This window comes from Alexandromys fortis, unplaced genomic scaffold (assembly GCF_014885135.2).
Source record: "Alexandromys fortis isolate MF-2015 unplaced genomic scaffold, M_Fortis_MF-2015_v1.1 scaffold_264, whole genome shotgun sequence".
NCBI classification, from domain to species: domain Eukaryota; kingdom Metazoa; phylum Chordata; class Mammalia; order Rodentia; family Cricetidae; genus Alexandromys; species Alexandromys fortis.
Window position 1 is genome coordinate 554,618 of NW_026068140.1, and position 23,148 is coordinate 577,765.

General features: G+C 52.1%; 1 protein-coding gene across 1 annotated transcript; it reads left to right on the plus strand.

Moving 5' to 3' along the window:
• The first annotated feature begins 222 nt into the window (after positions 1-222).
• Itga5 (integrin subunit alpha 5) lies at positions 223-22,784 on the plus strand. The gene is made up of 30 exons (XM_050126694.1): positions 223-662; positions 6,645-6,775; positions 8,005-8,117; positions 8,213-8,333; positions 8,502-8,563; positions 8,658-8,703; positions 8,937-9,062; positions 9,206-9,250; positions 9,363-9,406; positions 11,084-11,140; positions 11,275-11,327; positions 11,491-11,699; positions 11,966-12,157; positions 12,330-12,375; positions 12,727-12,828; positions 12,960-13,015; positions 13,103-13,257; positions 13,415-13,552; positions 13,648-13,715; positions 13,964-14,114; positions 14,203-14,295; positions 14,409-14,488; positions 14,616-14,696; positions 14,800-14,905; positions 15,746-15,898; positions 17,153-17,236; positions 17,341-17,454; positions 19,244-19,345; positions 19,987-20,109; positions 20,685-22,784. The coding sequence occupies exons 1-30, from the start codon at positions 295-297 to the stop codon at positions 20,766-20,768; spliced, it is 3,303 nt and encodes a 1,100-aa protein (XP_049982651.1). The 5' UTR covers positions 223-294; the 3' UTR covers positions 20,769-22,784.
• The last annotated feature ends 364 nt before the right edge of the window (positions 22,785-23,148 follow it).

Consider the following 23,148-nt stretch of genomic DNA (forward strand, 5'->3'; position numbering starts at 1 on the left):
CCCCACACACACTGTTCAGGCTCCCTCCGCCCCTCAGAGGTGATTCCTTTCCTCATTAGGAAATTCTCTGCTCCCATTTTCCAACTACTTTTCCGAGCGTTTACGCTGTACATCTGGAAAGGAGTGGGGGGGGGGGGGAAGGAGGGGAAGCAGAGAGGAGGGCGAAGAACCCGAGCCCGCCCAGTCTGAGCCAGGCCAGACCACCGGTCTCCAGCTGGGGCCGGAGCCAGGGGTTCAGAGGTGCGGCCCCCTTCGGGGTGCGGGGCGCGGCCTCGGCGTCCCGGGGACCCAGGAATGTCCCCCCGCCAGCCGGCCCGGCGGCCGGGGGGAGGGCCCAGCCGGGAGTTTGGCAAACTCCTCCCCGCGTTGAGTCATTCGCCTCTGGGAGGTTTAGGAAGCGGCTCCGGGTCGGTGGCCCCAGGACAGGGAAGAGCGGGCGCTATGGGGAGCAGGACGCCACGGTCGCCACAGTCTCCTCTCCACGCGGTGCCGCTGCGCTGGGGGCCCCGCGCCCTGCTGCTGCCGCTGCTGCTGCTACTGTGGCGGCCACCACTCCAGGTTGGGGGCTTCAACCTAGACGCGGAGGCCCCAGCGGTGCTCTCCGGGCCCCCCGGCTCCCTCTTCGGCTTCTCCGTGGAGTTTTACCGGCCGGGAAGGGACGGGTGAGTGGTGAGGTTGGCGGCGGGAAGGGGGCAGGGGGCCACCTGGAGATTGGGGGCGCGCCGGAGTGTGGAGGCGACCAAGACTTGAGTTTGAGGGCGGAGTTTGAAAGAACTAGAACTGGAGTTGGGGGCCCAAGCTAGAATTGGGGGCCCGCGCTGGAGCAGGGAAGCACCGTGGCCGACGTGGAGTGTGAGATCAGTGTCGAGACTTGTGGCATGAGGAGAGGACAGGAATCTAGAAGCTGGAGAAGTGCAGGCAGGGACTCGGGGCCAACCGGGAGGAGAGAGCGTAGAAAACTCAGGGTCTCTGGCGATTTGTGGGCTGCTGGGGACCTGTGGTGGGTGGGAGTCGAGGGGGGCGGGGAGGCCGGTCCTTAGGGAGCACTGGAGGAACTTCGAGATCCTCCGTGGGGCCATTGAGAGGTTGAAGCTGGGTAAGCGCGTGCACTAAGAGGGAAGACAGACTGAGAGGGTCGGGAGGTTATGTGGGGGCCAGTCTCATCCTCCCCTCCCCCATCAACTCAGACTGAGACCGGGAAGGACAGAGGCTACCTCCCCTTTCTCTTCAGTCTCCTGCGTCGCCTCCCACCCTCAATCTCTTCAGGCGAGGAGATCCAAAAACTTAGGGAGAACCCCTGGATCCTGGCACTGGGGGAACTGGGACTAGGGGCGGGATCGGCCCAGGGCGGTGCACGGATGTGTCGGGAGGGGTGTGTGCGCGCGCGCGCGCCTGAAGGGGGGTGGGCGGTTTCCCTCTAGCTCCAGCTCTTGGGAGGAAGAGAAAAGCTGATTTCCTGTAGCAGTAGTTGAACTGAGACACAGACTTCTGGGACCAGGGTCGGAAGCTGGGGAGACGCAGGCTCTCTGGGCCCAAGAGCATCAGAACGAAGGTTCCTGAAAACCTCCATGGAGAATCCTTATTTCCGGGTAATAAGCAGACCCAGACTCTTAGTGCCCACAGGCTTGGAAATCAGAGTTAGAGCCCACATTGAAACAAGTAAGAGGAAGGTGACAGTCCCAGCTGCTGGGACAAGGAACCCCACATGCCAGATTGCTGAACCCCTTCGATGACAGCAGTAGTTGTTTCTCCTCTACCTCCAAGCTCTGAGCCTCCCTCTGCCCACAGATCTCCCCGCCTGAGATCTCAGGGCTTGATAGGACCTTTGTCAGAGGTGAGCTGATTTTAGCTATCTGTTTAACTAGGGGGTGGTGGAGGCGGCTAACTCTAGCTAATTCAATTGGGGAAGGGACAGTTTTCTACTTTGTCTGGAGGACTTAGGGATGGAAAAAAGATAACTAGGCCCCAGCCGTTGAATTTGGGCTTTTCAAGGTCCCCACCCCACACCCTGGCCTCTTGCCCAAACCTCATTGCATCACACTATCCTGGAGTCCCTGCCAGGCCTTGCCTCCTCCGGTCCCCTAAACCTCTTACCACAACCATAACGGAGGGAGCAGAAGTGGTGGAGGGGCTATAGGATGATTTGGCTCTTCAGGGTGTTCAACTGTCTGGCTTTTTATTTCTCCCTTATTTCCATCCTATCCCCAACAAAACTGGCAGTTCTCTGAAAACTGACGCATCTGTTGGACTTTGCACTTCTTGTCCCCTAGGTGTGCTTCTGGCCCCTGGCCTGATCCTTCAGTCCCTGAGGCTTCTTCTAAAAGAGGACCCAGCCTCTCCATCCCACCCCCACCCTGTTCATGCTCTGCTTTGCTCTGTGTGTAACCCTCTTAGAGCGTTCTCCCTCCCAGCGCCTGTGTGCTGGCCTTGGCCTCTCCTTCATGTGGGAAAACAGCCCTGTGGCTGTGGTCTCAGTGTTCCTAGTTTCTCCTGCATCACCCCTCGCATTGAAAAATGACGAGGACAAGGTGAGCACTGCAGAGGTTGCCACGAAGTCGTGGGTGTGAGTGCTCACACTCACCCAAGAGCTGGGACTTGAGCAAGTCCAGCCTTCCCCTAACTGAATGAGACAGCATCTAGGAGGTGGCTGCCCACATGCAGGCAGCCTATGCAAAGCACGAATTTGATGGGGAGAGTCTGGGTTCTGAATTTTTTTTCTGGCACCAACCTCATTCATTTTGTTTTCCTCAATTTCTGTCATTCATTCATTCATTCCCAAACTGCAGCCAAGAATGACCTTGAATTTCTGCTGCTACCTCCAGAGTGCTAGGATTGCAAGCTGGCTCTGCCACACCCTCCACACACCCAGTTTATGGAGGTTGAACCCAGGGCCTCTGTGCTTGGCGAGCAGTCCACCTGGCACCACTCATCCCCAGTGCTCACATGCTTGGAGCACTGCTAACAACTGTAATAGTGGCAATAGTCCCTCACATTCCTCTTACGCTTGATATCAATTTCTCATTGGATTATTACAAAATTCCTGTGTTGATCAGAGAAAATATTATTGCTTCAGAAGTCATAAAATTTAGTTCTAGAAGTTAGTTAGGGACCATCCAAAAGCAACTCATCATTGAGAGAGAGAATTTAAGGCTAGAAGAGGGAAAGTGGCTTTGCCTAGGACACTTAAAGCTAAAAAAGTGAGCCAGTCTGCTGGAGGCAGCTCTTCAGCCAATCAGTACAGCCCTTTGGAATGTACTTGGGGTTCCAGAAGCAGGTGTCCCCCTCTGGCCTGGCTAAGGGTGAGGTAGAATCATGGGAACTGGGCCCTGGCCCACCTGCTCTCTCCTCTGACCTTGTCCAGCCAAGGGAGTCAAACAGTAACTGAATATTGAACAGGGACTGGGTTAATCAAAAGCCTGGTTGGGGAGATAGTGAAGAAGAGAGGAGGGGATGTTTTGGCCGTGGGGCAGGGCAGAACACTAGCCTCAGAGCCAGGCTCCCAGGCTTCTGTTCACTTCCTGGGAAAGATTCTGAGCATCCCTGGATGGCTATGACTTCTCTTGACTTAATATTCCCATCTGTCAAATAAGGACATCAGGGTAGGTCGGCAGTTTGGGGACTTGTTGAAGAAAGTCAGGACTGCGTAGCCTTAGTTTACTGCCTGCAGCAGCAACTGGGCATCTGCATTAGTCCTGAAACAGTGGACATTCTGGGCAGTGGCTATTTGTCTCCAAAGACCAACCAGACCCCCTGAGCTCTAAGGCTTCTGCAGAAATGACGGCAAGCATTTCTTCCCCTGGACTCCGGAACAGAGTCTACTGCCAGCCTGCATCTAGTGGGAGATAATTCACCGTTTTTCATCGTTTACAAACCAAGAGTATCTATCTATAGCTGCCCATCAGAGTTTCTGACCAGAGTTGATAACCAGGCTCCTCAAACAAGCTGGTGCTATGCCAGTACAAAGCAAATGCATTTGAAGTTTTAATTAGCCTGGTATGCCTTGTCAGGTAAATGCATGATCTCCCTTAGGCTTTCTGCAATGTTGAAAACAACCCAAGGAGCCTCCCTGGGGACCCTCTTGGATCACTTTGAGGATTCTACTGCTGCAGGGTTTAGGAAGCATCAAGTGGGATAAGACGGGTAAATAAGCCTTGTGCCTCGGCTGGCATGTGTAGGTGCTAGAATGAGGACTGTTGAGATGGCCATACCCATGCATGGATCGCGTGGGCTGATCTGGATCCATGTCCCCAGCCTGCATTCTGGGATCCTCGAACCTTCACAGAGCAAACAGATATTCCACCGGCCGTGGATTTACAGGGCTTCTCAGTTCCTCCACAAATGCAGGTGGTATGGGAGAAGCCAGAGAAAGAGAGGAAATCCAAGCCCTGCTGAGCTAGAGCAAGAACCAGAGCTCCAGCTCCTGACTCCTGTGCTGCGCCCTCACTGTCTTCACTGTTGGCTTCGTACGGGGTTTCCCTGTGCGACTCTGCTATCCCGGAACTCCCTCTACTGTGGACCACCACTGCCACAGGCCTCAGAGAAGGAGCACACTCCTCTCTCCCCTGGGGCTGCAGCTTCTCAGTGTTGTCAGCATTCTCACCTGAGGTCACTGGGCCCTTGGAATGGTGGCTCCAACCTCTAATTGGCCTTAATTCCTGAGTGAGAGAGAGGTGAGACCCAGTGGGCGGGAGACAAATGGAGAAAAGTGAGGCTGGAAACTGACAGGAAGCCACAGGCAGTAAACATTTCCTGTCCCCTGGGCGAGTGAGGCTGGCACCTCCTCTCTCCACTCTGACTTCAGGCACCTCCTGTCCAGTCCCCACTCCTGTTCCTCCGGCCCTGCTTTCTCTCACCTCCGCTCTCACATTCCCTCCAAATCCTTGGTGTCCTGGGGACAGTCTTCCCTGCTGCAGTCACTTATGCCTCTTAGACCCTGACCCGCCCTCAGTATATGTGACCCTATTGGAAGACAGCCCCGCCTTTCTTAGACCCTGACCCGCCCTCAGTATATGTGACCCTATTGGAAGACAGCCCCGCCTTTCTTAGACCCTGACCCGCCCCTCAGTATATGTGACCCTATTGGAAGACAGCCCCGCCTTTCTCAGACCCTGACCCGCCCCTCAGTATATGTGACCCTATTGGAAGACAGCCCCGCCTTTCTTAGACCCTGACCCGCCCCTCAGTATATGTGATCCTATTATTGGAAGACAGCCCTGCCTTTGTGGCCTCTGCTAAGTCTCTTCTTGGGCCCACAATTCTAGTGATAAAGGTTGTGGAACCGCAAGAAAAGGGGTATTTTTGGGAGTGTTGAAACCTAAAAGACAACAGAAACCATTAGAAGTAGAGAGCCCTAAGACCTGAGATCAAAAAAGAAGCAAGAAATGGCTCAGCAGTTAAGAGCACTGGCTGCTCTTCCAGAAGACCAGGGTTCAATTCCCCAGCATCCACCTGGGGAGCAGCATCCTGACTGCTCACAGCTCCAGTCCCAGGGGATCCAATGCCTTCTTCGGGTCTCCTCTGGAGCCAAGTGCCCACACAGCACACAGACATTCAGGGAAAATGTCCATGCATGTTAAATGAATAAATAAAAAGGGAGAGACCCAGTAATCTAAATCAGGAGAGCAAGCAATACTGTGGACAGACAGGCAGAGAGGTTGAGGAGCAAGCCAATGGCAGCAGGGGAGGAGAGCAGAGGCCAAGGCTGGCCGGGACACTGGCCCAGAGTTGGGGGTGCCAGGGAAAGCTGCCCAGGCTTACAGACGCAGTGCTTGCAGGGGATCCTGAGGAAAGCGCCTAGAGAGGACTGGGCTGTGGCTGTGTGGAGGACTCCATCTCAGACGTGTGTGTCCAGGAAGAGCAGCCAACAGAACAGGATTTGAGTTCAATCTTCTGGGGCTGCTTTGTGGTAGAGAGGTAAAAGTGAGGCAGAGCCCAGCAGGAAGGCTCGAGCCGCAGATGGGGCAGACCAGGTCCAGGAAACAGCTTCTCTCCGCATCTGCCTGGTTCCCAACGCATTTTCCTCCTACATGCCCCAAGACTAAGTGGCCAGTCGCCTGGGCTCCAGCCCAGAGAGAAAATTTGGCTTGGGAAGAGAGGGTACACAGTAGGTGAGGACCCCGAGGCTCCACAGGAACGTGGAGTTCTAGGGCTAAATTGTCCCTTTGATAAGTATTTTCAAGCCATTTTCAAACAAGGTTCATACTTTGCATTTAGTACTATTTTTTGTTTGTTTTGTCTTGTTTCGTTTTTTCCTGATGCCAAGCACACCCTCAACCTCTGGGCCGCAGCTTCAGTTCACAGGTCTGGGCTAACCTTGGCAGGTAGACGGAAGAAATGGGGAAGCTGGAGTCCAGACCCTCTATCCCTCCTTCCTTTTCCAGGAACTGATTCTGGTTCCTTCTTGTAGTAGAAGAAGGTGGGAGGATGTGGGAGGAGGGAGGAGCCGAGTTAGTGACAGCAGCACATGTGGACGCCTGACTCCAGCCCCAGCCTCTGGCATCTGTGGCATCTCCTGAGATATAAATACAACCCAGGGACATCTACCCCACCCCCATTCTTGGCCCAAAGGTCTAGGTGCATCCTGCCACCCGAGACTGACCTGGAAATAGGACCCTTCCTAATGCCTTCTCCTTTCCCCTTCACAGGGTCAGTGTGCTGGTGGGAGCACCCAAGGCTAACACTAGCCAGCCAGGGGTACTGCAGGGTGGTGCCGTCTACATCTGTCCGTGGGACAACAGCCCTACCCAGTGCACCACCATTCAGTTTGACAGCAAAGGTAGGCTGGAAGACTTCAGGGAGGGCCCAGTTCTGGTGCTCCATTTCCTAGCCGTAGGCTTCCTGTGGCCCTCACTTCATGCTTTCAGCCCAGCCCAAGGATGGCAGGCATGATTCAGAAACATGTGGCTCTCATTTCCACTGAATCACCCACAACTCTGGGAGGCCAGGGCCATAACACAAAACACAGAGGAGGCTTGAAGAGGGTTCTATTCCTAAGCTAAGTGATAGTGCACATCAGCTATAGTGTGCTTCAGCTCCCTAGGGAGCTCAGCCCTCAGGCAGATGACCTGAGGGAGCTGAGGATATTCAACCAGCACTCGGAGAGTGTTTGTTCCATGCTAGGCACTAGCATGAATGTGTTGGCTCACTTGAGCAACTGTATTAGTAGCCCCATCCTGCGAGGGAGGAAGCAGAAGTTAAGCCACCCAGCTAGTAAGAAAGCAAGGCTATGAACTCAGGCAGTCTGTCAACACAGATAAGGACTGGAGTAAGAGGGCAAGAAGAAGTAAGCATAAAAATGTGGAGGCCAAGCCAGGCATGATAAAGCACAGCTTTAATCCCAGCACTGGGTTTGGGCAGAGGCATTTGAATCTCTGAGTTTGAGGCTACCCTGATCTACAAAGCGAGTTCTAGAATAGCCAGAGCTACACAGAGAAACCCTGTCTTGAAAAATAAATAAATAAATAATGTTTGAGGCCAGCTGGTTTCTGAAAGGGTGCTAGGTACTGAACCGAAGTCTTATGCACACTACCCATATGCCGTACCACTGGGTTACAGCCTCTGTTCTGAGCAGGCTGGCTTTTAGAAGCCTAAGAGAGCTCAGGAGACTAAGGTAGGAAGATTGCCAAAAGTTCAAGGCCAGCCTGGGCTACATACTGAGACACTGTCTTAAAACAAATAAAGAAATAAAAAGCCTGAGAGACAGGTGGAGAGTAAACAATGCTCGGAAGGCAGCGGTCCAGAGGGCGGCGTTTGGACGTGGGAAGAGGCTGTTGGAGGCAGAGACAGGGCTGGTGTACAGACAGAAGTTAGCCATGGGACTCTGCCAGTCTTCCCCAGCACCACAGTGCAAATTTCTGCTACAGCTAAAAGGAAACCAGAGAAACCAAAGAGACAACTTGGCAAGGGCTCAGGGTTCAGGGTCTAGAAACACTGAGCATCCTGGGTCAAGACTGAGGGTCACCTTTCTGAGAGCCGGGGTGATGGCCTCCTTTCAACCTCCCCAAGGTTCCCGGATCCTGGAGCCCTCACTATCCAGTGCCACGGGAGAGGAGCCTGTGGAGTACAAGTCCTTGCAGTGGTTCGGGGCAACGGTTCGAGCCCATGGCTCCTCTATCTTGGTGAGGCACCAATGGGTCCTTGGTGGCTAAGAGCTGAGCCGTGGTGGAGAAAGCCAGGCCTGGTCTAAACCTGAACCCCCTCTGGGCCCTCTCAGGCATGTGCTCCACTGTACAGCTGGCGCACAGAAAAGGAGCCTCAGCACGACCCCGTGGGCACCTGCTACCTCTCCACAGACAATTTCACCCGGGTTCTGGAGTATGCACCTTGCCGCTCAGGTAGGGGCCAAGTGACACGAGCCACTGCGCCTTCTTCATGAGAGGGTGTCAGGTGCTCGGTGTCTCTCCTCGTGGCCACCAAGCATCAGATCGACGTTTTCAAGGCTGCTCTCCCTGCCAGCACGTCTCTGCACGGCTCACTCATCTCACCATCTTCTTCCCTCATAGATTTCGGCAGCGCGGCAGGGCAGGGCTACTGCCAAGGGGGCTTCAGTGCTGAGTTCACCAAGGTGAGAGGTGATTGGGGAGGGAGGGCAGTGGATGAGGATCCAGGATCAGCCCCAAATGGTGCACTCATCCCCTCTTCCTCTCACCTCCCCATAGACCGGCCATGTGGTCCTGGGTGGTCCTGGGAGCTACTTCTGGCAAGGTAAGCCCTTCCTCTGCCCTCTTCAGGCCTTGGCACCGCATTCTTTCCCCACTCTAGGTCTGAATCACTAATCCTTCCCTTCTCCACTCCTCAACTTCCAGTTCCACTTCCAGACCCCCTTCTACTCCATCCTCCACATAGTCCGTTTTCTTGATCCAAACTCACAAAATCCTACTCAGTTCCCCTAAAGCCCTAAAGCCCTCCCCCTGCCTATCACCCTGCTCCCCTTCCAGGCCAGATCCTGTCCGCCACTCAAGAGCAGATCTCAGAGTCCTATTACCCAGAATACCTCATCAACCCGGTACAGGGGCAGCTACAGACCCGCCAGGCCAGCTCCATATATGATGACAGCTACTTGGGTAGGCGAGCCCGTAGGGAGAGAATGGGTGGGGAGTTCAGGGCCTTCTGCCTCGCTCAGCCCTCCTCTGCTTCTCCCAGCTGAGGGTTAGAGAACAGGGGTCTCAGAGGAGGCGATGCTAACATCCTCCCACTCTGTCCCCAGGGTACTCTGTGGCCGTGGGTGAATTCAGCGGTGATGACACTGAAGGTGAGTGAGTGCCCACATTAGGCCTAAAGGGGAGCTAGAGAAAGCTCCAAACACAGCAGTCAGAGTCTGCCCCGTCCTTCCCTCAGCCCACCAGTTTCTCTTCTCTTTGCAGACTTTGTTGCTGGTGTGCCCAAAGGAAACCTCACCTATGGCTATGTAAGACCCCGCCTACCATCTCCTGCCTCTCACCCTGGCTCAGTGCAGAGCCTTGCATAGCAATGTGTGGGGGCCTCAAAAAAAAAAAAATAGATCAGAACATAGGCTCTGGGGAAAAGAGATAGGATTTCAGAAGTCTAGTTCAAGGAAAGGAAGCTGTGAAGTCAGACTTGGGTTTAGATTCTGGCACTGACTCTGGGTAAGTTCGTCTGTTCTTTTATTGCTACACTGTCCCCTGCTTAACCTCTCTAAGCTGCTTCTTCCATGTACAATGGGGTAATAATAGTTCTGACCTCATCAGGCACTTGCGAACTGGTAGGTGGTGTTGGACAGCCAGTTGCTATCATTAGACCACCATGAGAGCCCAGACAGATGAGTGCCACACACGGCTGTTTGATTAATAGCATTTATTAAGGAAAGATGAGGGATGAGACAAAGGTATCTTATCCCATCTCATCAGGTGCTTCTAGTCGAGTACATGGGATGAGACACGCAGCTGTCATATTGATATCCACCGTCCATGAGCCTTTCAATGTCCCAGGCACTAGCCATTCACGATGGCGGAGCACAGCCTTGACAGTCTCCACAAAAACTATGGTCCTAGGATACCAAGCGTGTTGCTTAGGGGCAGCGGAATAAATATTTAATAGCTACCATACTCCCAATTCCACACTCCTTCTGAATGGGAAGTTCCTGAAAAGCAATTGAGGTAACCTAACACATTTTAGGATAGCAGTACCCTCCTTTCAGAGAAGGCTCTGTGAGGGCTCTGTACACATGGGACAAGAGGGAGTGCCAGGCACAGGCATGAAGAACACAGAGTAGGAAATTGGAGTGAGTTTGTAGCCTCACAAGCTAAAAGAGGGTGAGAAGAGAAAGGTGGATTGGACAAGCACAGGCAGTGGGAGCAAACACCAGAGATTTGGAGGACCAGCCACTAGACAGACCGACAGTGGCCACGGAGCGTGCATAGGTGGGAGTGACTGGCATCTCTGCCAGTGGGGAAACCCAAGGCACAGAGGCTCATACTGGCTCTCAGCCAAGCAACAGGGCAGAAAGCAGGATCCAAGAGACTTGGAGTTCTGCGGGGCCAGTGCTCAGAGGAGACAGATGGAGTGGCTAGTAGACACTGGTAGGTCTACTGGTAGGTGGCTGAAGTCTTGAATCTGTTGGGTTTAAAACCCCAGTGTGTTTTTGGTATCAGCTACTGTTCACCTGCTGCTTGCCAAGTTCTTCTTTAGTCTCTGGGAGGCAAAAACCCAAACAATGCTCCTGGTTCCACTGATCTTACATTATAGTGACTAGAATCTACTGGGTAGAGATGAAAATCCATAAGAGATATAAAGGGAAAAGGCAAATCAGCGGGGGCTGGAGAGATGACTTGGCTGCTTCTCCAGAGGTCCTGAGTTCAATTCCCAGGAAGCACATGGTAGCTCATAACCATCTGGTGGCCTCTTCTGGCCTGCAGGCAGAATGCTGTATACATTATAACACTGTATACATAATAATAAATAAATCTTAAAAAAAAAAAAAAGGCAAAACAGCAAGGGGGTAGAGAAAACCTGTAGGTGGAGGGAGGGCAAACTAGGAAGGAGTCAGAAGCGCTAAGGAATGCCTGTCCCATGTGTCCCAGATCTTCGACTGTGGGGCATTCAGGCCCTTTCTCTTCACCTTCAGGTCACCGTCCTTAATGGCTCAGATATCCACTCCCTCTACAATGTCTCAGGAGAACAGGTGAGGACACCCTAGCCTCCACCAGGTTGTGGACCAATAGTGTCAAACTCTCCACCTCTCTGGAGCTCCTGAACGTCCGCTCATAGGTCCTCGTTATCCTTTTACCGACTGAACCTTGTTCTTTGTCCCCACAGATGGCCTCCTATTTCGGCTACGCTGTGGCTGCCACTGATACCAATGGGGATGGGTGAGTGCTGGGAGAGGGCAGTGCAGGCAGAGTGCTCCTTGGAAGTGTTTTCTATTCACAGAGGGGAGCCTGGGGATCCAGAATGCCTGGGATTTCCTGGATGGGGCAGTAAATGGTGGCAGGACAAGGTTATCAAGATGCTTGGGTCTGCCCTTTTCCTCAGGCTAGATGACCTGCTGGTAGGGGCACCCTTGCTCATGGAACGGACAGCTGACGGGAGGCCTCAGGAGGTGGGCAGGGTTTACATCTACCTGCAGCACCCAGCTGGCATAGAGCCCACACCCACCCTCACCCTCACTGGCCAAGATGAGTTCGGCCGATTTGGAAGCTCCTTGACACCTCTGGGGGACCTGGACCAAGATGGCTACAATGGTAAGCATCATGGCCCAGGGGGCTGAGGCGGGGAGTGGGGGGTGGAGGATGGGGGAGTGGGCTGATCAGGAACTTAGGGGGAGGGTTTCTGTCAACTAAACTAACTACCCAGGCCCCCTTGACTTCCCACGGGTATTGGGGTTTAAAGAGATTTAGAACAGGAATTGACGGGTAGGTGTGTGGGGAGTGATATCCGGAGGTTTTGTGGTAAGGATTTGGAGCCCTGACCTCCTGACTTGACGACAAATGTGTGTTATGTCTTGCAGATGTCGCCATTGGAGCACCATTTGGTGGGGAGACCCTGCAGGGAGTCGTGTTTATATTCCCCGGAGGCCCAGGCGGACTGAGCACTAGGCCTTCCCAGGTTCTGCAGCCCCTGTGGGCAGCTGACCATACGCCAGACTTCTTTGGTTCCGCCCTTCGAGGAGGCCAGGATCTGGACGGCAATGGATACCCTGGTAAGTTGTAGCCACTGCCCCTTCGTCTTAGAAGGTGCATTTCTAGGCAGCTGCCACTAGATGGTGCAGTCCCCTAGCTCAGGCTTCCTTGAGTCATGAAATTAGAAAGTTTAGGAAAAAAGGGTCCTAATTTGGGGCTTGCTGTGAAGGGTTGTATGTTGGCTTTTTGCAGATCTAATCGTTGGGTCATTCGGTGTGGACAAGGCTCTGGTGTACAGGTATGGACTCAGGGAGACTGAGGCAGCCTGGGGAACTGGAAATGCCCCTTTAGAACAAGGACTGGGAACGTGAGTGCAGAGGCAACTGGTGTCCTGGGGCCGGTGCCAGCCCTCAGAGGAGTTTTTTGTTTGTTTGTTTGTTTGTTTGTTTTTTTGAGACAGGATTTCTCTGTAGCTTTGGAGCCTGTCCTGGAACTAGCTCTGTAGACCAGGCTGGCCTTGAACTCACAGAGATCCGCCTGCCTTTGCCTCCCCCCCCCCCGCCAATGCTGGGGTTAAAGGCGTGCGCCACCACTGCCCAGCACCTCAGAGGAGTCTTAACTCTGTTTAACACACATCCACTCTCTGCAGGGGGCGGCCTATCGTGTCTGTCAGCTCATCTCTCACCATCTTTCCCTCCATGTTCAACCCAGAGGAGCGCAGTTGCAGCCTGGAAGGAAACCCTGTGTCCTGGTGAGCTGAGCCAGAACCCTGTTAGTGGGCAGGGGGCCATGTCTGCCTCAGGAAAGAACAAATGGGGGTGACCTAGTCAGGAGGGTCCAATTCCAGTTACACTCAGTGTTTTCTCTTCTGTCGTTCTCCAGCATCAACCTTAGCTTCTGCCTCAACGCCTCTGGAAAACACGTCCCCAACTCTATAGGTGAGGAAGACAGACCGTGGGGTGGGGTGCGAGGGCTGAGTCCGGCAGGTAGGAGGGACAGACTCACACCGCGTTTCCCGGCCACAGGTTTCGAGGTTGAACTCCAGCTGGACTGGCAGAAGCAGAAGGGAGGGATCCGACGGGCGCTCTTCCTGGCCTCCAAGCAGGCCACCCTTACCCAGACCCTGCTTATCCAGAATGGGGCTCGGGAAGACTGCAGGGAGATGAAGATCTACCTCAGGGTATGGGCTGAGAGTGCAGTTGGTGCCTGGACCTACAGAGCAATGGGGATTGTCAGATATGGGTCTTGAGAAGATTAAAAAAAGAAGCAAGACAAAGAAACAGGGCCACTGAAGCCTCAGAGTCCCTGATCTCGTGTACTCTCTACCCTGGTCCTAGAACGAGTCAGAATTCCGAGACAAACTCTCCCCAATTCACATTGCCCTCAACTTCTCCTTGGACCCCAAAGCCCCCATGGACAGCCATGGCCTGCGGCCAGTCCTACACTACCAGAGCAAGAGTCGGATAGAGGACAAGGTAAGGAAGGAACTTGGGAGGACAGGCCTGGCGCCTGAGGCAGGGCCCTGGGAAAAGGGTCGTAGGACCCTTCTCAAAGCTGTCCTGCTCCCCAGGCCCAGATCTTGCTGGACTGCGGTGAGGACAACATCTGTGTGCCTGACCTGCAGCTGGCTGTGTATGGGTGAGTGGGACTGTCACGTGACCAAGGGTCGGGGACAGCCTAGCTGGGAGTCTGCGAGCATCTCTGGCTGTCAGCTCTGTCCGTTTCTCTGACTCTAGACAGAGTAAGCGCAATGCCATACGTGCAGCTCCTCATGCTCACCAGAGCGAGGGCTCAGTCAGCAGGGCCACTCCGGCTGTGTGCTACCATGCCTGACTGCCTTGATTCGTGGATTCATTCTTCAGTGTCCTTACCCTGTGTCCCTCCAGGGAGAAGAAACAAGTGTACCTGGGTGACAAGAACTCGCTGAACCTGACATTCCATGCCCAGAATCTGGGTGAGGGTGGCGCCTATGAGGCTGAGCTTTGGGTCACAGCCCCTCTGGAGGCCGAGTACTCAGGACTTGTCAGACACCCAGGGGTGAGAAGGGACTCTCAAGTTGGGTGCAGTGGTGATCCCCTCCAGAGGGGTGCCAAAGCCTGAGTGGCCTGTGCCCACCTATCCCCAGAACTTTTCCAGCCTGAGCTGTGACTACTTTGCTGTGAACCAGAGCCGCCAGCTGGTGTGTGACCTGGGCAACCCCATGAAGGCAGGCGCCAGTGTAAGTCAGGAATAGAAGAGGAAGGGTGGGAGCAAGCCCAGGATGGGGTCCTACTGCCCCAGCATACAGCTGAGCACCCCATCTAACTGTCCTTTTTTCTCCCTGTTTCACAGCTTTGGGGTGGCCTTCGGTTCACTGTTCCTCATCTTCAAGACACAAAGAAAACCATCCAGTTCGACTTCCAGATTCTCAGGTAAGGAGGGACTGGAGTGGAGCTGGGACTGAGTTCAGAGGGAAAGAAGGGAGAGTGGGGACAGGTGGCAGACCCTGGTGCCTGGGGATTCTCATCAAAAGACTTCACTCTTGCCTCCATCCCACAGCAAGAACCTGAACAATTCACAAAGCAATGTGGTCTCCTTCCCACTCTCCGTGGAGGCTCAAGCCCAGGTCTCCCTTAATGGGTCAGTGCCCAAGCAGAATGGGGCCTTTAGAGGAAAGGGGGTGGATTTCTACAGAAGGACACTTGGATTCCTCTTGCCTGTTCTAAACCATGTTCCTCCTCAGTGTCTCCAAGCCTGAAGCTGTGATCTTCCCGGTTAGCGACTGGGACCCCCAAGACCAGCCTCAGAAGGAGGGAGACTTGGGCCCTGCTGTCCACCATGTCTATGAGGTGAGGAGGTCAGGAGACAAGCTGGTGGTCAAACCACATGAGGGGACAAAAGAGGACCACTATAAGTGACAGCAGCTAGGACCTGGGTCAGTGGAGAAGAGGGGACAGCCTGGTGAGTATGGAGAGCTTCTGACAGATGGCCAGAAGAGGAACACACCAGTCACAGACTTACAAGAGGTCACATGGGGATTTCTGTGAGTTCCAGGCCAGCCTGGGTACAGAGTAAGACCTTGTCTCAAAAGTAGGCTTTATAGCTGCCTTCAGATGTCCCTTCAGTTCTCAGTCCTGATGCAGTGTGTATGGGTTGTGACCCAGGCCTGCATATCGAGCCAGCCTTCCCTTCAGAGAATTGTATTGGAGGAGGGGCCACTTGTTTGTCCCTGTAGCCCGACTAGCTTAGACCCTAAATAACCACACAGAACCTGTATTAATTAAATCACTGCTTTACACTCAAGAGGCAGAGGCAGGCGGATCTCTGTGAGTAGCCTGGTCTACAAGAGCTAGTTCCAGGACAGGCTCCAAAGCTACAGAGAAACCCTATCTCAAAAAAAACAAACAAAAGTCACTGCTTGACCCATTAGCTTTTTTTCCTGCTGTTTATCAAACCATATTGGTCTGGAAGCAACCCACAGGTTCTCATCTTCTGTGGAAACAAGAGAAGAACCTCTTTTCAAAAGCAACATAGCCTTAGACTCAAATTTTAAAGTCATGATACCTTTATAATATACATGCTGGTTTTGCTTAGCAGCCTGTATAATAAAATGTCTCTCTATACTTAGCTCCTTCACAGTCAAAAAGTTCAAAGATAACAAATAATAGAGTTGTATTGTTCTCTCTCAGCTCATCAACCAGGGCCCCAGCTCCATCAGCCAGGGCGTACTGGAGCTTAGCTGTCCCCAGGCTCTGGAAGGCCAGCAGCTCCTCTATGTGACCAGGGTGACAGGACTCAGCAACTGTACCTCCAACTATTCCCCCAACTCACAAGGCCTGGAGGTAAGAACCTGGACTTATGGGGTGGTGGACTGGGGTGAGAAAGGCTGCCTGGAGGCTACTGGAAGTGGTGGGGAGATCTGGAAGGGAAAAAAAGGCCTGTATCCACTGCATTTCTGTCCTTTGTCCTGAAATAGCCTCCACTCTCTCCTGGTGTGCTCCCAGATCTGTGCCACCTTGACCTTCTGTGAGGCTTCAGACCTGTCCTCTGGCCCTCTGAGACTGTGTTTACTTGTCAACAACCCTTAATGAAGTAAGGGTTACAGTGAACACTGTTAGACCTAGGAAAACCCCCACACCAAATGAAAGTCACAAGGTCCTCTCACTCCTGGAGCTTGCATCTAACGAAGACTTGGTAAACAATAAGACATAAAAAGAAAAATAATTGGCTGATAAGAAGTGATGAAACCTGGCATGGTAGTCCCAGCACTTGGGAGGCGAGGCAGGAGGCTCAGGCATTCAGGGTTATCCTCAGCTGTATGCCTGAGGCCCTGAGAGAAAAAAGAAGATGGACAGAAAATAATTTAAAAAATGAAAAAAGCTAGCCGGGCGGTGGTGGCGCACACTTTTAATTCCAGCATTCAGGAGGCAGAGGTAAGCAGATCTCTGTGAGTTTGAGGCCAGCCTGGTCTACAAGAGCTAGTTCCAGGACAGGCACCAAAGCTACAGAGAAACCCTGTCTCGAAAAACCAAAAAGAAAAAAGGAAAAAACTACGCAGGTATGGTGGGCATGCCTGTCATTTCAGCACACCTATAATCTTAATCACCAGCACTTAGAGGAGGCTGGAGCAGGATAACCACAAATTTAAGGCCAGTCCAGTCTACATAGTGAGTTCCAGGACAGCCAAGGCCACATATTGAGAACTCTTGAAGGAAAGAAAGAAAACAGATAAGTGGACCTCTAGAAGAGGTAGCCTTAGCCGGGTAGGACACTTGGACATGCTAGTCCAAGACTCTAGGTTCAATCCCAGCATTGCTAAATCAACAAATCAAGTCATGATTCTAATGAAGCCTGAAAGACAAGGCTGAGGACATTCCCAACGGAGGAAACAGCCAGTACAAAGGCCCCGACGCAGGAAGGACTTAGTGATTCTTTACACTCCTGTTTCGTGCAGAACAAGGTGGAGGCCTTGTTCTTGGCAGTGGGTGGGTTGGCTGAACACAGGGACAGAGACAGAAGCAAGGCCCCTGCTCTGGAACTCAGGTTCAGGCTGATCTAGGTGCAATGAGTCAGGAGGGACATTTCTCTTCTTCCAGTTGGATCTGGAGAGTTCCCCACACCACCTGCAGAAACGAGAGGCTCCAGGCAGGAGTTCTACCGCCTCTGGGCCACAAGTCCTGGTAAGTCATTGCAGGGAATGAAGTTTGTCCCTAGCACTGGACACCCATTTGAGTTCTGAGGATCACCAGAGCAGTCTGGGCTCAGAGGCCTTCTTCCTTTACAGAAATGTCCTGAAGCCAAGTGCTTCAGGTTGCGTTGTGAATTTGGGCCACTGCACCGCCAAGAGAGCCGGAGTCTGCAGCTGCATTTCCGAGTCTGGGCCAAGACCTTCCTGCGGGTGAGGGAGCCCGGACCTCAACCTTTGCACCTAGTTGGGGTGACCTGCTCTTTCTCTGCTTTCTGCCCTTCCACCTCTGCTTTGGTAACCCTACAAACTACACAAACTACAATTCTCCCTCACCCTGGTTTAGGCCAGTTGTGCGTCCTTAGCGCCACCTTGTGGGCACAGAAAGAGCAACTGTTTCCCTTTCTGGTTCTGATAGAAAAAAGAAGAGCCCAGCATGGTGAGCATGATAGGACAGGCTCACCTTCAAACCAGCACTCAGGAGGAGAGAAACCATGTCTCAAAGAACTAAAAGGAAAAGCAAAGCAGTAGAGGGGATGGGAACACATGTCAGTGATAGTGCGTTCCCAATCCGTGGCTTTAAACACCAGAGCTGGGGCTGGGGAGCACTTACATGCAAGAATGAGGACCAGAGTTCAAAACCTCGGCATTCACATAAAAGAATGCCTAGCCAGTGTGGCAGCCACCTATATGTAGTCCCAGCACACAGGAGGCAAAAACGGAATCCCCACAGTTGGCTGACCAGACAGTTGAGGCAAACTGGTGATCTCGGGGCTCTGGGTTTGATGAGAGAATCCGACTCATTGTATGAGAAATCTGACATCAGTCTCTGATCCACCCATACATGTATCCACACACCATACACACGCATGCACATGAGAGAGAACACGTCTCAATGGATGAGACTTCAGCCTCTGAGCCCACCTCATGTTCACTCACATACACCACCCACGGGAAGGGAAGGAGGCCTGTGAGATGGCCTGGGGAGTGGGCAGAGGTGCCTGCCTCCAAGCCTAACATCTGAGTTTGATCTCCAGAACCCACATTACAGAAAGAGAGAACTGATTCCCTTTGTCCTCCATAGGTAAGCCTTGGGATGTGCATGCCCAACCACACACAAATAAATAAACAAATGTTTAGAAAAGAAAAAGAAAAGAGGATTGGGGAGATGGCTCAGTGAGTAAGCGAACTATATGTTCAAGCCTGACCACTTGGGCTCGATTCTTGGAACCCAAGGAAAAAGCTGAGTTTGGTGGGTCAGCCAGCCTGGGATATATAGCACAGTGACAGAAACAAGAGAGACCAGCCTCAAAAAACTAGAAGGAGAAAACTACCTTGTGAAGTTATCCTTTGATTCTACATGTGTGTCGTGGAACATGTGTGCTGGCATATGTACATGCATACACACATGCACACACAGAGAACACACAGGCACATAAATAACTGTAATTTTTGAAAAACAATTTTAAGAGGGCTGGAGAGATGACTCAGTGGTTAAGAGCACTGGCTGCTTTTCCAGAGGACCTGAGTTCAATTGCCAGCAACCACATGGTGGCTCACAGCCATCTGTAATGGGATCTAATGGCCTCTTCTGTCTGATGCCGTCTTCTGTCATGTAGGCATAAATACAAGTAGAGCACTCATATACTTAAAATACATAAGAAAATAAATCTTTAAAAAAAATTTAAGACAGTAGAAGGCAAGATGAATCCATAGCAAACAGACAAGGAGAAGCAGGAAGAGGGAAAAAAAACATTTACTGAACACACATTATGAACCATGTTAACCCATATCAACCATTAAAATATATATTGAAGACATCTAATTATGCATTATTCAGTTATAGTTACTCAACTTGACGATTATTATTTCTCATAAAAACATTAAGAGAATCAGAGTGAGTGAGTTCATAATCGGAAAGCTCACATCCCAGACAAGCTGGGGAGGCCCGTGTTCTCTAGATCCCGCAGGGGCTGCCCTGACCGCCTTTCTCCACCCACAGCGCGAACACCAGCCATTTAGCCTGCAGTGTGAGGCTGTGTATGAAGCCCTGAAGATGCCCTACCAAATCCTGCCTCAACAGCTGCCACAGAAGAAACTTCAGGTGAGTTCAAGGTCAGAGGTCTGGGACAGAGAAGAAGGCTCAAGAAAGTCAGCAGCAGGGTGAAGACGAGGGTATTTCCTCCCGTTGTAGGTTGAGATCAGCCAGATTAACATGGTGTCTTTGTAGTTCACACCCTGGAGGGCAGGGACATCAGTGTGACTCACAAGCCTGACAGTGAGTGGAAACACATAGAAATACCTGAACCCAGTCTCAGAGTCAGGAAAGAGTTCCTGGAAGGAGTGGTGTACAAGCTGAGGCCTGAAGAAACTAAACAGGCTGACTGTTCCGGAAAGGAAGATTCTGGTGGAGCGAACAGTAGACGCAAAAGCACAAAAACAAGAGACTTGGTGCACGCCTTTAACCCCAGCACTCAGGAAGCAGAGGCAGGCGGATCTCTCTGAGTTCAAGGCCAGCCTGGTCTACACAGTGAGTTCCAGGACAGCCAAAGCTACACCAAGAAACCATGTCTCTCAAAAAACAAAAACAAAAAAAGACACTGTGAACTTAAGACTCTTCTATCTTTAAGTTCAGAATGTTGTTAGCTAAAAATGAGAGTTAGATCCAGATCCAACAGCCGTTAGTAGCCAGGAATAGAGCGGAAAGAGTTTATGGATTCTCAGTGTCACTTGACTTATCCCCAGGTGGCCACAGCCGTGCAGTGGACCAAGGCAGAAGGCAGCAATGGCGTCCCCTTGTGGATCATTGTCCTAGCCATCCTTTTTGGGCTCCTGCTCCTAGGTCTACTCATCTACGTCCTCTACAAGGTCAGCCACACCCTGCCCCGGCCTGGCTACCCTCCTACCAGGCCCTGCCTTTTACACAGTAGAATCCAAGAAGCCACCCTCAGATCTGTTTTCCAGCACAGGCCCCATCTCTGCCCTGGCTACTTATACCCATCCTGTCTTTTACTATTGGACCCCTCTTTTCAGTCTGCAGCCCCCAATTTAGAAAGAAGCCTCCTGTCTCAGAATAAGTTTGCCAATATTGCAGAACTGCAGATGGCAAACAGTGACGGCATTTGTGCTTTTGTTTCCTCGACAGCTCTGTGGCAGCTAACAACAAATGATCATAGTCTGCAGGTGGCCGCCACCGCTAGGCAATCAGACGTAGCGCTTGAGTTGAACCTGTTTACCCCTTCTGACTTAACTGCTAGAATTTTTAAAACTCTGATAAAAAGATTGCCCCATAATAAATCCCTGATTTTAGACCTCCCACATCCAAACGCGGGTATTCAGAAGCCACTTTTGCAGGATGGGGAAGCCAGAGGCGGGACGGTCCTCATCCCCTGGGTCCCGCGTTGAGTGAATGTGGCCTCTCATTGTGCCTCCTTTCTCTTCAGCTTGGCTTCTTCAAACGCTCCCTCCCATACGGCACAGCCATGGAAAAAGCTCAGCTCAAGCCTCCAGCCACCTCAGATGCCTGAGTCCTCCTGATCCCAGACTCCTGATCCTGAAGAGCCAGTCCCCTACCTGCCAACAGGGAGGGACCAGGCACTTCCTGAAGGTGCTGAGAGCTGGGGAGACTCTGTTCTCCTTAGCCCAAAGACATACTTGAAGGGCCAGAGATGGGGGACGAGAAGCTGGAGATGTGTCCCCCATGCACTGTGAAGGACCCTCGTTTACACATGCCCTCTCATGGATGGGGGCCTCAGGGCCAGGGACAGAAGCCTCAGCCTTCCTTCAGCCTTGCGTTTTGGAGACTTATGAAAGCTACTTGGAGCCATAATAGGAGATCCAGCAGTGGTTCCCTGGGCCAGACATACCGCCAGGACTTCTTGTCTGGTTCCAGCCTGCAGCTAAGAGTCTGAGACTTAGGGTAGTGAGACCTGGCAGCTCCGGTAGACCCCATCCTGGAGGGCCAATAAAGAACACTAACCATGGACGGTGCCGCAGGGCCAGCTCAGGACAAATCCCGTACCCAGGTCTGGGAAGTCACGAGAACGGAACCAGACCTAGGCTGGGGCCTGGGGTCGGTCTGGAGCCCAGTCTCAGATTTTAAGAACCTGCGCTCACAGGATGGCATTTGGGTTAGCTGCAGATTCATCCCTGACTTAGGACAAGTCAGGAATTTCCCAGGACCCTAACCAGGTCACAGTGGCAACAGATCTGGAACCTCAGCCTGTCCAGACACAGGCTCACTCATTCCCCAGAAAACGGGGAGCCCCAGGCCTGCGGACCTGGGTTCTGCCCCCCAGCTGCACTGATGCTGCCCCTTCCTCCCTCCCCACCCTCTCCTCTGCTCCAGAACCCACTCCCAACTTATTTAAACTCTGTTGCAAGTGCAATAAACCCCACCCACTGCCCCCACTGACCAAAGTTGCTGTCTGTCCTTCTATCCTAACTCTCCAGACCCATCCTAGACCCAGAAAGCAGGGCAAAAGAGAAATATCTGTCTCCCATGGGCCTGTTCCCACTAGGAACTAGGTATGTTAGCCTAGCACCTGCTTTCAATCCCAGAATTCTAGAGGGAGAGGCCGGAGGGTCAGTTCAAGGTCAGGGAGAGAACCTGTAGGAGGGAAGGCCTGAAAAGAAGGCTCAGAGGTTAAGAGTCAATTCCTAGCAATCACTTGGTAGCTCACAACCATCTATAATAAGATCTGGTGCCCACTTCTGGCCTTCAGGCAGAACACTATATATAATAAATCTTTAAAAAAAAATAGAAGGGAAGAAAGGAGCCCTGTAGTGGTGGTGCACTCCTTTAATCCCGGTCCTCAAGAGACAGAGGCAGGCAATCTCTGAAACAGAGGCTAGTCTGGTCTACAGAGTGAGTTCTAGAACAGCCAGGACTACACAGAGAAACGCTGTCTTAAAAAAAAAGGGGGGAGCTTATCTCTGTTGTTCCTCATCCAGCCCCCACCAGATCTGGGCTTCCCTACCACCAAGGAGCAAAGAAGGAAATCTCTTCTCTTTGAGGGTTGAGGGTTATGGAAGAATGCAGAGAGGTCCCATTGAGAGGTGAGGAAAGATTATACAAAGCACTCACCAGGGTTTCCCTTAAGTCAAAAAAATAAGATGAAAAGAAAGCCCATTAGTTTTTTTCTGTTTGCCTTGCATATTTTGTGTGAATACATGCCACACACAAATAACAGAGGTTCAGAGACAATCTACAGGACTTAGTCTTCTTCCACATGAGTTTAAGAGTCAAAGTCAGGCCTGGCAGTGGTGACTCCCCCCCCCCATTTTAATCCCAGCACTTGGGAGGTAGAGACAGGGGGATCTCTGAGTTCGAGGCCAGCCTGATCTACAGAGCAAGTTCAAGTTCAACAGGCTTCATAGCTACATCGAGAAACCCTGTCTTGAAAAAAAAAAAAAGAATCAAACTCAGGTCTTCAAACTTGATGACAACAACCTTTAATCCCCAGTCTGCTGTGGAGTTTTGTATTGGAGTTACTGTTGTGTGCAAGGGTGAGGTGAGGGGTATTAAATACTTCACGTGTGCACGTGTGTGTCCTTGTCAGAAGACAACCTTGAACTTGAACGTTGGCCCTAGTCTTCCACCTTGCTTAAGGCAGCATCTCTTGTTTACTGCCGAAGACCACAGACTAGCCGGCCTGGGGTGGGTGCAATGAGATCTCAGACACATGCAATTATACAAGTCAACCTTTTATGTGAGTTCTGGGGATCTGAACCCAAGTTGTCAGGCTTGCATCTAAGCTCATACAACCCTGTGATGTCCTGGAGCTTATGTAACTTGCCCAAGGTCACACTGCAAAGCAAAACCAGTAGTCTGCTCACGTAGTACCGGACTGTGACACTCCCTATTCTTAACCAATGTGCCAAACACTGGAGAACTCAAGTTTTCCA

Bases quoted from the DNA above. Each gene is read 5' to 3' on its own strand.
- Itga5 (XM_050126694.1), top strand. From the start codon at position 295: ATGTCCCCCCGCCAGCCGGCCCGGCGGCCGGGGGGAGGGCCCAGCCGG. The intron at 9,407-11,083 runs GTAAGACCCCGC...CTTCACCTTCAG, and splicing joins GAAACCTCACCTATGGCTAT to GTCACCGTCCTTAATGGCTC. The intron at 13,016-13,102 runs GTGAGGAAGACA...TCCCGGCCACAG, and splicing joins ACACGTCCCCAACTCTATAG to GTTTCGAGGTTGAACTCCAG.